We start from the raw sequence: 14479 nt of genomic DNA, 5'->3' as shown, positions 1-14479 counted from the left end.
TTTCTGAAGCTTATTAAAACTGATTTTGAACAGCTTAGTTCATTTCAATATTTTTCCTGCTTCTAACCTTTTCTTTAATTCTAGAGCTGTTAAAATTTTGGTTTCTAGTAGTATAAAATATGGCAAAAATAGTAAGCTCACTGTAATTCCTTTTAGAAGCTGCTAGATCGGTTTGACTACGATGATGAGCCAGAAGCAGTGGAAGATTCAAAGAAAGAAGATTCAGCTCCTTCTCCTTCAGTTTCTCAGCCAGCTTTGTAAGTATTTTTTTTTTGTCAGAATAAAAGTTAAACCATGTTTGTTATTAAAAAAAGATTTTTAGGTTACAAAGCTTATTAAAATTTCAAGTTACTTCGGTGGTTAACTGTTACAGTCCAAAGTTAAAATGTTGTTGTGTTTTTTTTATACCTTGGTGATTTAGTGTGGGTTTGGCATGTTGCATTATTGGTTGAGGAGTGTGTTTAGTGGAAAAGCTCAGTTTTGCTTTCAAGATGAGTTCTGTATCTTTATTGCACTACTGAGCGTGTCAGGGCATTGTTAGTAAGCAGCTGGATTGCTTTGCTGGCTGGGGAAAAGATGCTTTCATAAACAAAGTTCGATTCATTAGCTATTAAAAGAAAATTGACTTTGCAGCTTTAAAATCTCGAAGATTAAATACCCATGCAAAATAACTTGGACTCCACTTTCCCTTTTGCTATGCATTTTGATAAAGTCTTAAATTACATGATCACATACTAGTTTTTTCCACAGGACCTCTCTCTCATTCAGTGCACAGGCTGGATGGTGCTCAATACCTGGGTTAGTCAATGTTTCTTTTTTCCCTGCTTCAGTATGTGGCCCCATGTCTTATTTTCTGCTTATGCCATCCAAACCCTGCTCTGAAAAACAAAATCACTAACTTTGTCATCAGCTTTCTTGGTGTGTTTTATCACTTTAATGTTCCACAAGTATTAATTAGTTAATTAAAATGCCTTGTAAGTAAATTGGTAGTATTTTCCCTGTAATACAGATGGGAACTCTGAAGTACAGAAAGATGAGGTAGGTCAAATATATCCACTGCTTGTATATGCCCAACTAGTGATCAGTGGACTAGGCTTTTCAGCTTGTTTATATTCTGTTTGTAGCACTTCTAAGCCTCTGTCCTTATTGTCTTATACTTGCGTAAGATGCTTCTGAAAATTGGATTCCAGAAGTCTCACTTTGGGCAAACAAAATCAGAGGTATCCCCTGAACATCAGAGGTATTTTCAAATCTGTATGAAAAACTGATTTGTCCAGAATCGTGTAAGAATTGTATGGTGCCTGTGTTTTAAAATGGTACGAAGTTTCATTTCACATCACCATTAGATTTCTTTATCTTCCTGAAATCCTGTTTGTTTTCTTACACAAACTGCATCCTTTAAACAGGCTCTATTAACTGCACGGACCTCATTAATTCCCTGAGCACTGTCCATTCTGTGTGTTGAATCAGGAAGTGAATGGTATCACTGTGATCCTTGTGTGATATACATATCCCTTTCTTCTCTGCCCTAAATTTCTCTCAAATGAAAAGGTTTTTTTCCCAGTGAAAGTACGGTCACTGTCTTTTATTCCCACAAGATGAACTGGAAAAGAGGATAGTTAGCCTAAGGTAGACAACCTTCATGAAAAATTTCCATAAACTTACGGCTTTAGCAAGATAATATAAGAAAAGAAGGGGAAGAAAGAGAATTAATTTTTTTTGTAGCACTTCTTTATTTGTTAAAGGACTGCTCTTAAAATGGAGAAAATATAAGGAAGACATTCTTTCTGTTTTCACTTTCTAGAGAGGAAATGGGATCATAATATATTTTTTGTCTAAATTTAAAACAAGAATGTGCGTACAAGTATGTCAAAGGCAAAAATAAGTCTGTATGTCTACTGACTTGTCTCACCAAATATTACTGTTTTTAGTGGATTTCCAGGAGAAGGTATACAACAGCCAGTATTTCCTCAACTCCCAAATATGGATCCTTTTCAGCAGCGAATGATGGGAATGCAACAGGATCCAATGCGCCACCAGGTAACTTCAGGGTTTTTTAGTTTCTCCCTTATCCATTATGTCTTCTGTGTTTTGTACTTTTCTTTGATGGAGAAGCAAGGAAGTGATGTTTCTGTTAGCGAAAAGTGAATATGGCTTAGTCCTTCAACTTTCCCAGAAAAGAGAATTTTGTTGTCTATTCTAGTTAAGCTTTGAAGAACTTGTTTTTTATTCTGTACGCATAACTGCCTGACCTACTTCATTTTTCTCAGACTTCTGGGTTTTTATTGTGACTCTGAAGCAGAGAGACAAATTTACTTCTGGAAAACCTAATATATTTTTCCTAACTGAAGGGTTTTGTGTGTTTTGTTCTTGAAAGGTCCCACTTCCTCCTAATGGGCAAATGCCAGGTTTTGGTCTTCTGCCTACCCCACAGTTTCCACCAATGGCTCAGCCTGTGATTCCGCCAGCAGCACCTGTGCAGCAAACTTTTCAGTCTCCTTTCCCAGTACAGAGTGAATCACACATGCAAAAACCCCATCAGCAGGTAAGGACCCTTTGAAATAAATAAGTTTTTAATTTACAGTGCTCTCTAATACTTGTCTTTATCAAATGCACATACTTTGTTCAGGAGAGGAAATTTCATGATAACTACCTCAAGTGGTGGCTGTGAGGTTTGTTCATCTGAGTGAACGTTGGATAGCCACAGTGCTACGTGATGAGTTAGGTATTTCAGGAATCTAGCAAAAACAGCATATGTATACTTTATGCTTCTTCCAGTATCAGACTCTGGATTGCATTTTCTGTCCACTGAGTTCTTGCTTCCCCTCATCATCCCTTTCCTGTCTCCATCATGCTTAAGGAATATTTTGTTCTGAGAAGTTCTAACAAGGCAATCCCGTTCTGGGGAGAAACAGCTTGAAAAAGCTAATTTTAAAGGGTTTGGTGGACTCTGAAATAGAGAAAATTAACTCGGAACTCTGTAAAAGTTCTAAAAATTCAAAGCATATGTATGTATATGCCTCTGTCCTTCAGAGGATATTGTTGGTATGGTGACTGCTAAGAAGAAATCAAAGAACAAGTCTCCATATAAGCCTGTATTTTAAAAAAAGTTTCTAAATTTCTTACAGCAATTGAATATATTTACCTCATTTATTCCAAGGAAAATTCTAAAATGAGAAAAAGAAATGATACCAAGCTGTCGTTATGTGGTGACCTGTGATGTCACAGGTTCTATAAATAATTTCTGCTTTCCACTTGTAGTAAAGAGAGAATTCTCAAGACATCTTCCTAATTAGTTTGTTAGTCTTGAAGTGTGTTGAATCAGTAATTCTAACAAATTGTCTGTTCAGATGTTTCCTGCCAGGGCCTATGAGTTTGGTCACAGAGCAGGATCTGCTGACTGACTTTAATGATATCCTTTGGACATCTGTATGGTGCTGAAATAAAGGAAAATGTGGAGAAACGATTTACAAGTTGAAGATGAGAATTTTGTCCAAATTATTCTTGTGTTTTTCAGTGGTTGTATTAAATTAATTTACTACCAGGCTATCTTCCTGTTGGTGGCTTTAGTAGTGGGGAGGTTTCTGAGGAGAATGGCATTATATTTTAATTTCATGTATGTGACTTTTTAATATAGTTTTAGTGCTGTTACATAATTCAGTATAGGCACAAAACAAGATAAAATGCTTGCACCTGTAACACCAGTCAAACTTAATATTTTAGGACATGGAAGTGGAACAGCCACCTATTCAAGAAGGAAAACGACATATTTCTGACAGCAGAAAGTCAAGATCTAGATCTGCCTCAAGGTAAATTAGTGAAATCTCTTTTAGTTTAGTGAGGGTATATGTTATATTGAGTATTGGATTTTAACATAAGGAACTTAGGTGTATCATGTCCAAAGATTTGAAAGGGCATTCTGAGTACTGGGGAGAGCTAGGCTGATTGGAGCTCAGAGAACCTGGTTCTGTGCTGCCAAATCTACTGTGGGGGTGATAATTTCTAACTGTCAGACAGCAGAGAATAGTTCAGAGGTGAGCTAATTCCTCAGACTGTTGCAGGAGTTCATTTTCAGTGCCTTAGGACAGTCTTGTTACTTGTATTTTGTGTTGACTTTGTGGGACCCTCACTCAGCATACTTACTTGCTTTGGGGACCACTTCACAGAAGTGCGTAATTCTGCTGTGCAGGTTGGATTCTATTAGTGAATGCCAAAACGCAAGTTTAGCAAGAAAGTCTCATTTTGATTTAATCTTGGGATTATTTACACAAAATTACTGTTCCATATATGATTCTGTGTATGGACAACACTAGTGAAACTTGGTAGTCATAGTTGTCGAGGGCTTTAGTTGAATTCCTTCCCCTTCTGTAAGGAGTAAGGAGTAAAATAATAATAATAAATTAAACAAAAACAGTAAATTGTTGGTTTAAACTAGGTCACCTAAAAGGAGGCGTTCGAGATCGGGCTCACGCTCTCGAAGGTCACGTCATCGTCGGTCTCGATCACGGTCCAGAGATAGACGCCGACACTCTCCGAAGTCTCGGTCACAAGAGAGACGTGAACGTGAGAGGGAGAGAGAACGTAGATCAAAAGGCCTTCCGCAGATCAAATCAGAAACTGTTAGTGGTAAGTTCGCTTTTTCTGTTTATCATTGATAAATTGCTGTAACCGTGAAAATTCTCGTAGTACCATTTTTCATATGCTCAGCATCTTCATGGTTCATACCTGGATTTTTTTGTGTGCATGTGTTTCCAGTGTTTTCTGTAATGAATTTTAGAGTTCTGTAAAGTTGAAGGCGTTATATCGTAATTACTGTGCCTAATTAAAAGGAAATACTAGCAAGACAAACTTAGGTATTTTAGAAAAACTGTAAATGTTGAAAAGATACATTACTTAGACTTATTTTTTTAAAATTTAATGTTGACTAGTCCACTTACCTTTAATATATGATGTGTGATGAGAATCTCCCAGAAGACAACTCTAAATCTGATGTGTGTTAATTTTTTTTTTTTTTTACTTATCAAACTACCATCTTCCCAAAGAACATACCAGAGATAGCCCAGTATATTGTGACAGGGAAAAAAAAAATCAGGTTGTGTAATTTTTAACCATTGTCTGTTCTTGCTCTGGTTCCATTTTTCATTCATTTCATTCATTCATTTTCCATTTTTTTAGTACTAGAAATCAGTTTAAATAAGCATCACTTCATTGGTGATGTATAATTGTAACGTCAAAGAGCAAGAAAGCTAAAATCTGAAAAAAAATTAGCTATGTCTTAGGTACTCTCCCTTCTCTCCTTGGAGTGAAGACGCTGCATGGCTTAGTACCATTTGGAATACTTTCTCTGATCTGACTCCTCCTTTCCCTCTCCATCCCTTTTTCTTGCGGTTTGTGCTATTTGATATGATCTCTAAGACTCAGCCAAACAAAATAGAAGTAAACTGTACTGTGAATTATTTTCTGAACTATTTTAAAGCTGTCAAGAATCAAATCCATCACATTTCTGTTCTTCCTTACACTAATAATAGACAATTGGGCCTTTGGGGATATCTCTTAAGTCAGAAGTGTTTTGGCTGTAAGGTAGGAAAAGAAAAAGATGAAACACCATGTTTTTCTTTTCTTTTCTTCAAGCCATACAACGTAAAGCAAATTGAGCACAAGAAGCTGAGTGCATGGTTGTGATTTTTTTCTAATGATTCAGTGCTGTGTATCTCTCCAACCTGAAGGAGATCTTTGACCTGGAAAACATATAGGCTAATGTCACGACTTCTTAAAGAATGTTGGCTTTGCCTGTGTTTGTAGACAACGTAGTAGCTGTCTTCTAAATATTCTTGGGGGCATCAAATCATATCAAATCAATCTTTTTGTATAAAAGGGACAAAAGATACAGAGTTCTAACTAGCCAAAACCTTGTGGATGGCAATAACAGTAGTTTAAAGAGACTGCAAAGAATTAAAATTTAATTTAAAGTATCTAATGGCAGTGGTGTAAGATAGCTTTTACTAACATCTCTCTCAGATTGTCATATAATGCCTTTTATGTTAGCGATTTTGTATCAGGTAGTGGGAAAAAATAGGGGAGTACTGAATGTTGTGATGGTACTCCTGAGGCAATGTGATACCATGTGCTCATCTGCTGTTTTACTGCCTTCAAGAATGGAGTGAGATAAACATATTGATTACTTTCTCCCAAAAGAAAAAGCTTGTTTCAGTAATTTTTCACTTAACCATTGAGAGAAATGGCACTGACTAGGTTGCTAAAGATGATAAAAGTACTGCTACTCACTGTAGTTTGTCACTGCGTTCTGGAGGAAAACTCCGCTAGTAGCATGCGGGTCACCATAAACAATCTAATTCTCATCTTGCTAGTAAGTACCACCCATATTGTGATGCTGGCCCATAGTTTGGATTTCATACTTAGCAGTTACATTGTTGTGAAATATCCATTGCATGCGTAAGGGTATTTCATGGAGCAATCTTAGCAGCAAAGCATACTTTCCTTTTTTGTAATTATTTGCAGAGCTGATGATCATCAGAACTTGTAAGTCATTTTAATAGTAGTTAACTGGACAGCTTCTCAGCATGTGCAGTTCAGGGATTCTGATGCAGTCGCTGTGGTTCACTTTTAACTCAGCTCTGGGCAGGAAAAGAAAGAGGCCTTTGTCAAATACTCCTAAAAATACATTTTTTGTTGTTGTTCTGTTTCATTTGGCTTTTTCATTTTGTTGTAACTGGCTATTTTAACATGACTATTTTGACTATTTTTGGCTTATGAAGTGTGTATTTACAAGTGCTCTTACAGGCTGTGTTAACTCTTTGCAGTTTGTAGTACTACGCTTTGGGTAGGACAACTTGACAAAAGGACTACGCAACAGGATGTTGGCAGTCTTTTGGAGGAGTTTGGCCCAATTGAGTCAATAAATGTAAGTATAAATGGTGCAGTGCAAGCTTAGCTTTCAAAAATGATTTTCAGACTGTTCTAAGCTACCTTTATTTTTGATACATTCAGAAGATTCAAGAGCTGTCATTTCCTTTATGATTGTGTTTTCTAATGTGTAGACTCAATTTGTTTGGCGACTTTGAGGGACGAAAAAGAAAAAAGGGCAGTTGCTTTCATTGCTTGCTCTTTATATAGTGATGCCTCTGTGATGGGATAATTTTCGTAATTACCCCAACTTCATGCAACTTGTACTTTCTCTAGAGGGAATTGAATGAGAAAGGGTCATTGAAGGGAGAGGTTCCTGTACCTACTGAGCTTCTTGTCTGCTCCATTTTGTGGTTGATTATAGGAATTAATAGGACTTCAAGCTGGTGTTCTTTCTTTTGCTAGTTTCTCTTCGGTCGTTTTAGACGTAAGCATAGAAAACCATTATTATATTGCTGTATTAAGGATATTTTATATGTAAATAAAAACTATGTTCCATTGGCTATGATATTTTATTGAAACAAACTAAAAGATGTGACTAATTTTCTTGCTATTCCCAAATTTTGTTAAAACATCATTGAAGCCTTTTCTCAAATCCATTGCAAAGAATAAAAAATTTTTACAAAACTGCAGGTGAAACTGAATGGAGGTGCAGATAGCAATTTGTGCTATTTGGAATAAAGTTGGGGGTATTCTTGTTTCTTCCAACAGATTAACTGATTCCAATGCCGTAGCGCTTCCATATACACTACTATTTAAAATTTTTAAGGATTAAATATGCAACAGGAACCCATATTTTAACATTTAATAGAGTTAAAAACTTCCTGCATAAGAAGTTGCTTCTAATTTATTAGAATTTTTTATTTTCAGAAGATGCTGGCTATTTCAGCCTCTTAAACTAACATTCTCTTTCATATTTAATAGTCTTCTTTGAAACACCTGCTGGTGTTCTAGCTTACTGTAATTTAACACTTGTATGTTGCTCATTGCTTTGTTACTGTTAGCAAAAACTATTTCTTTTTTCCTTAAAATACAAACAGATGATACCGCCTAGAGGATGTGCCTATATTGTAATGGTCCACAGACAAGATGCTTATCGTGCCCTACAAAAGTTGAGCCGAGGCAACTTCAAAGTCAATCAGAAATCTATAAAGGTATTTCTTGGAAAATGTCAGGCTGTTCTAAAATTGCTGTAATTACTGGAATCATTTTTCTTATAATCTAGACTTTCTGATATTTCAGATTTTTACGTAGTCTGCATATGATATTCCATAAATGTATGTGAATGAACCTCTTTTTTTATTGATAAGTATTCTTCTTGTTCTGTCATGCGATTAAAGGAACTTGTATCAGTTTCTGTGAAAGACTGTCAGTGATTGTGTATCTGAACAACAAAAATGGTGTCCTTTTAGTCATTCCAGTGGACCATAACTATGTTTTTTTGTTGTTGCTGCTTATTTGTCTTACCATCTATAATTAAACACAGTTATAATCCTACAAATAGTGCTAATAATTAAGGAAGAATGCATTCATTGGTGAAATTTTACCTTTTGCAGAACACCATATTAGAGAGTGGCACTGTCTTCTGAAGGGGAATAAAATTTATTACAGTGATGGGGGAACATTTAAAGAAACTGCCTGTATAAATTTTTACAAATTACGTGCAAGAGACAAGCCAAGACATAAGAGCTAGTTGTGCCTTTAAAAAAAACTTATTTTCAAAGTTTTTTTTCTGCTGTTTCAATTAGAGTATTCTGTTTGCTTTGTAGCCATTTTTGGTAATGCTATTTTGTGATAACAGATTATTAAAACCATTAAAATCAAAACATTACTAACTGCATCTATTTTTTTTTCCCCAAGATTGCATGGGCTTTGAATAAGGGAATAAAGCCAGATTACAAGCAGTATTGGGATGTAGAATTAGGTGTTACTTACATACCATGGGACAAAGTGAAACCTGAAGATCTTGAAAGTTTCTGTGAAGGAGGAATGTTGGACAATGAAACTCTTAGTCCAGGTAAGGTATTGCTACATCTTTAAATGCTTTTTAAAAATCGTCCTTTTTACTGATACACTGAATTTGGTGTGGCTAACTTTCCTGAGTCTGAGGTGCTTGTGAAATTGTTGAAATGGCTACAAAGAGCAGGATGTGTGACCAGTAGATCAGAGAGACTTTGTCAGTTAATGACAGTCCTCAACAGGCAGGGGTTGTGCAGCTGGATTATTGGTCTGGGCTAAAATTGCACTTGTATACCAGACAAACTGAGCTGCACTCGGGTTTGCCATTGATAGTAATCAATGTTGCAAGTGCTCACTAGTCCCAGACCAACCTGGTGATCCACTGGTTTGTGTGAGGTATCCCTAGCAGAGGAGCCTGCCTTTGGAGTATTTGTATAGCAGCTGATGACAGCAACTTCATAATTTCCATTAAAAGTGCCTTTTATTTTTCTACTTAAATCAGTTTCAGTTCCATTAGCAAGTTTTGTATTTTTCTTGACCTAACTAGAATTCTTGTTATTTTGGGTGTAAATCAGTGAAAATAATAGGCTTCTATTTTGTATTAAGAATGTATTAAGAAAATTACACCTGTTTAAAATCAGCAGTTTCAAATTAATATAGAATTGCTAGCATGCTGGCTGTTGGGATTTCTAAAAGTAATACTAAATGAATGTACTTTATTACTAAATGAATGCAGTACTTAAGAAAATGAAGTTGCTTAAGGTTCCTTGAACTGGTGCTCTAGACTACTGTGTTGGCTTTAACAGTGCAACCATTGTGTGCTGTTCTGTCTCGCTCCCAAAACACCATTTCAGGATTGTGTCATTCTGTCTAACTTGCCCTAATTGGGTGGTTATTACTCTAAATAGTAACATGTCTTCATCATAATACACATAAATAAGTAGAGTGTGTTTTTAAATGTAAGTCTGTCTAACTAATGCCTCTTCTCTGATCCTTTCTTTCTCTTCAGCTGTCTTTTCTCAAGAAGTTCTGACAAACAATAGGGGCCAACTTCTTCTCTAAAATGAGCTTAAAGCTGTGTTTCATATTTTCCTTTTCCTATTTTGTTGCAATTGTTCATTGTTGTATTCTCCTTTTCCTTTGTTCAAGACTTGAAAATTCATTTTTTTCAGAAATGAATTCTCAAATCATTTAAAAAAAATAAACCAGCTTCATTCTTGCCATAGAATAACAGAATCTGTTGAAAGCTTGTCCCAAAACAGCCTCACTGTTTTTGCTATAGATAATGTCAAAATCTCAGACATGTATAAATGCTCTGAGTGCAAAGAGTTGTTAAATGACTAATGAAAAGAATAAACTTACTTGCCATTTGTCAGTGATTTGTTGTTAGTGTGTTCGAAGACATTGGATTTTTTTCTCAGAAATACATGTAAATGTTTCTTGGCTCTGTGTGCTTCTCATCTAAAAAAAAAAGCTTTAATTAGCTCATTCTTGTAAACATCACAAAGTATATGGCTTTTACATGGCTTGACTACTTGTCCACTTCTTCTGAACTGATTCACATATAACTTATTTGCAGAGTGGAAGGGAATTCCCAAGAAGTCTGAAAATGAAGTAGCTCAAAATGGAGGTGCAGAAGCTACACATAATGAACCAGTGTCACCTATACCTAAAGCTTTACCTGTTCCAATTCCCGTTCCCATGCCTGCACCAATTACAGTACCTCCTCCACAGGTGAGAGTTGCTTCCAATTTGCTCTGGTTATCTGAACAAAAACTTAATTTAGATAATTATTTACTATGGCAATACATAAATTAAATAGAAGGGAGAAAATACGGTGAATAACTAGTTGATCTTGTGTGCATATTTGTTGTGTTGTTGTCCCCGCTTAAAAGTGCTCTTGTTAGCAGACTGGCTGTGCTGACATCTTATGTAGATAACTTTCCTGCACCATAAATCCAGTATGCACCTGAAAGCCACTACTTGACCTTCTTTACCTAGAGGAGCAATACAGTCGAACAGACTCTTCTTTTTCTGCTGAGTTGCAGTGGCAATGGAAGACTTGAAAAACTTAACGTGATCCAAACCCTAATGTTTTTTTTGTGCCCAGCAGGAGCAGAGTATCTGGTTTGGTTTCCGTGAAAAAGGATGTAGTTTGCATGTACCAGGACGGCCCTGGGAATTGAATCAGCACATAGCTAGCAGGAATGATGGACAATTTGCTCCAAAACCTCACTGCTGCTTTAATGCTAATGTGGCAGACCCACATACGCTTCTTACGCTGTTGGAAATGTTTATTGTAGGACTGCACTTCAAATACCTGAATTTCAATCTGAATAAATTATTACAGTAGATTATTTTTACCAATGAGATTAATTGCACCCTCTCATTTTTTATGAATGCATTAATTATTTTTCTGTGTTTTCCTAATTAGTTTTCCTTACTACTGGTTTAAATAAGCTATAGACCTTCTAAAATAGCATAGCGCTTTCATCTTGGTTTGTATTGTGTATACTCTTTTTGAACAGCCTTTGGGAATTGCATTTGAAAAATTTCATATTCTGCCTTTGTTGTTATAATGGTTCTTTAGTCAAAATTGATGTTGTATGTTTGTTTGTTAAAACAACGCTGACTGAAATTTTACCATTAGTTCAAGTAATATTTGACAAAAATTATTCCCTTTAGTGTTTTACAGTCTATTTCTTTTAGCTTTATTTGTTGGTAAAAGTCTTACTAGTTTTATAATAGTTTCTTTCTTGTCACTTTTAAGATAGTAGTATACCTTCTTTCAAGTGGGAGGAAATTTGAATAAATCTATTTTAAATATTGAGAAAAATTATGAATTGCAATATGGCAGACACTCAGTAAAGACCAAAAACTCACATTATTTGAAGACACAATTTAACAGTTATTTGATTTGAGAACATAGTAAGTTGAATTCAGTGTTGTTTTGGCACAGAATTTATGAAATGCTCTAAGGCATTTTAAGGAAATGAACATTTGAGTCAAATGTCAAATTTCAGAGAGCTTTAATAGCCATTAGCTGTAATTAGCTTTAATTAGAATTAAGTGTGCCAAATATTAGCAATTTTATTTTCCTTTAAATTCATGCTGGAAAAGAAAACAAAGAAAAAATCAACCAGTTTCAGAATATATGAGTGTGGTGATAGTTTGTCTCAGCCTTGCCAACTTCAGTGTTGTTTTTTTTTTTACCATGGCAAAGATATTGCACCTGTACAAGTTCAGGCCAGGATCAGAGAGCTGGCTTTTATCTCTGGTTTATCGTATTTGGCCTTTATCTCTGGTTTTGCTATGAACTTCTTTTTAGGCTGTGTTATACTTGATCAATTCATTTGTCTTCTCTGGGGTGTCATAAAACTAAAACAGTTTATTAATTTGTAAATAGTTCTTAAAACTTGCAAATTAAGTTCAGCTGTGATGATGGTAATGGTACTAGTGGTAAAAGTAATGTGTTCAGGACTGTAAGATGTGGGGAGGCTGTTACAAGAGCTGGGTAGCTGCTGATTCTGTCCAGCCTGGAAATGGGCACCAGTTCAGTGATACCAGGGTACACAGTCTGTCCATCTGCTCCCCTTTCAGCCGGGGAAAACACCCTGTCCACCCTGGTTCCTCTGACCAGATAAGCAGGTTTGGTCCATGGAATATGTCAGAACAGGTTTGATGCATTGACTTTTTTTGGGCTGGGGTGATCAAGCATAAGGCTGCCTGACAGATACACCCAAACAATTCTGATTGCATCATTCCCATACCTTACTCTGTTTTCTCACTTCTTTACCCTCTTTTTGTTATGGTTGTTCCTCTCTTTATTCCAGTCTCCGTGCAAGTACCGAACTCTAGCTTAATCAGTTTTTCCACATTGATCCCAGTTATGCTGCGTCCATAACTAGTTCTGCTATTTATGATACCTTTACCTAAGTAACGTTGTCCTTATGCTATTCCTGGATATGGTTACTTAGGTGCTGTTGGCTTCGCAAGGTCCTTTTCCCTATATAAGATGCCTCTTTCTGATTGGGGAGTGGGAAGTGTCTGTTGTTCACAGAGCACCCCGCTAACCACCTGACAAATCCAGCTGTCCCTAATGGCACTGTCTGTAAGCTCTGTGATCTGCCTGCAGCCCTCATGATGTCCCAATGAAACATTAGGATCAGAAGGATCTGCATCATTACTTTCTCTGGCAGAGCCCAAACGGGCCTCCATTGTATGGGCTGCACACACAGGAGCCCTGCTCTGCTCGACGTTGCCTGTGCAGGGTGCAGCCGCCTGCAGCCTGGCCTCCTGTCATAGCCAGTACCACTGGGACCCATCAATCTACCCAGTAGTAAGGTGTTTAAAACGGATAATGTCCCTTTACAAGTGATAGCCCTCATAGGTAAGTCTGGTTCTTTGGCCTGATAGCACGCACAGCATGTTTTCAGCTGCACGGCCGTGGGCTGTTGGCAAGATAGGTGGAATATTGTTGTGTTGTGCCGCTGGAGTGAGCCCTTTTCTTGCCTATAGATTCAGACCTCTCAGCCGTTGCTGAATCTGGTCCCACTCTGCAGGTCTAAGTGATCCACCTCAGTGGTCCACTCTGAGGGTAGGTCTGTGTTGAAGTTGTATTGCAGTGTCCGAGATCAAGTTAGGTAAATCTCTTGGTTGCTGAGAGTCAGTTTCAGTTAATGGCACTTGTGATGTCAGTTGTGTTACACGTTCACTGACAAGCTTATGGGCAACTTGATGTTCCATTTTCCTGGCAAAGCTTGGTGGTGCCATACCAAAACTGCCGTTCTTTCACAACGAAAGCATGCTTGAGGCTTTGCTCAGGTTACAAATTTAAGTTCAGGGATTTGCTGTGGCTACCTTTCCTCTAAGTTTACCAGTCCAACCCCAAGTCTGTTTTTTTTGGTTGTTTGTTTGATGGGACTTCAGCCAGAAACCACGATCTGAGATGTGTGTACCTACTGAATTTCCTGATATATTACCAAACCCCTCATGCTCCTTCACGTAACTGGATATAGTAGTCGTGCATTGATCCAGTATCCATCCTATCCTCTTCATATTGAAACCAGCAGGCTCCTTTCCAGCCTTTCCACTGGAGACTCCAGGTGCTCTTAAATATGTATTTACTTGTCTTGGAGCATGGATGTAGACTGTGCTACTTTAGGTCACTGGGCCAACGATACTCCTTCAGTTCTCAATCTGAGAACCACAGAATCATTCAGGTTGGAAAAGACCTCTGAGAACATCTAGTCCAACCTTTCAACTAGCACTGACAAGTCCACCACTAAACCATGCTACTGAGTTCTATGGCTACACATTCCTTGAAGACCTCTAGAGATGGTGGCTCAACCACATCCCTGGGCAGCCTATTCCAATGCCACACAACCCTTTCAGGGAAGAAATTTTTCCTATATCCGACTTAAACCTCCCCTGGTGTAACTTGAGGCCGTTTCCCCTCATCTTATCACTTGGTGCCTGGGAGAAGAGCCCAATCTCCACCTTGCTACAGCCTCCTTTAAGGTGATTGTAAAGTACAATAAGGTCTCCCCTGAGCCTTCTTTATGCAGTCAGAAGTAGTTCTATCTGGACACAGGCC

The 14479-nt window shown here is 37.2% G+C and overlaps 1 protein-coding gene across 2 annotated transcripts in view; it reads left to right on the top strand.

The window, feature by feature from the left end:
- Positions 1 to 14479, top strand: part of SCAF4 (SR-related CTD associated factor 4) — a 46087-nt gene that overhangs the window by 20217 nt on the left and 11391 nt on the right. Inside the window, exons 8-17 of one of the 2 annotated variants that reach the window (XM_083841652.1) lie at positions 157 to 257; positions 751 to 798; positions 1932 to 2040; positions 2378 to 2545; positions 3724 to 3809; positions 4436 to 4626; positions 6822 to 6922; positions 7965 to 8078; positions 8785 to 8941; positions 10463 to 10617. In XM_083841652.1, the coding sequence (XP_083697778.1) occupies positions 157 to 257; positions 751 to 798; positions 1932 to 2040; positions 2378 to 2545; positions 3724 to 3809; positions 4436 to 4626; positions 6822 to 6922; positions 7965 to 8078; positions 8785 to 8941; positions 10463 to 10617 (1230 nt within the window). The remainder of the gene's footprint in view (positions 1 to 156; positions 258 to 750; positions 799 to 1931; positions 2041 to 2377; positions 2546 to 3723; positions 3810 to 4435; positions 4627 to 6821; positions 6923 to 7964; positions 8079 to 8784; positions 8942 to 10462; positions 10618 to 14479) is intronic. The other variant, XM_083841653.1, reaches the window with a different exon arrangement.

Source organism: Anser anser (genome assembly GCF_964211835.1).
Source record: "Anser anser genome assembly, chromosome: 1".
NCBI classification, from domain to species: domain Eukaryota; kingdom Metazoa; phylum Chordata; class Aves; order Anseriformes; family Anatidae; genus Anser; species Anser anser.
The sequence above is the reverse complement of the archived record's forward strand: the minus strand, read 5'-3'. Positions and strand labels throughout refer to the sequence as shown.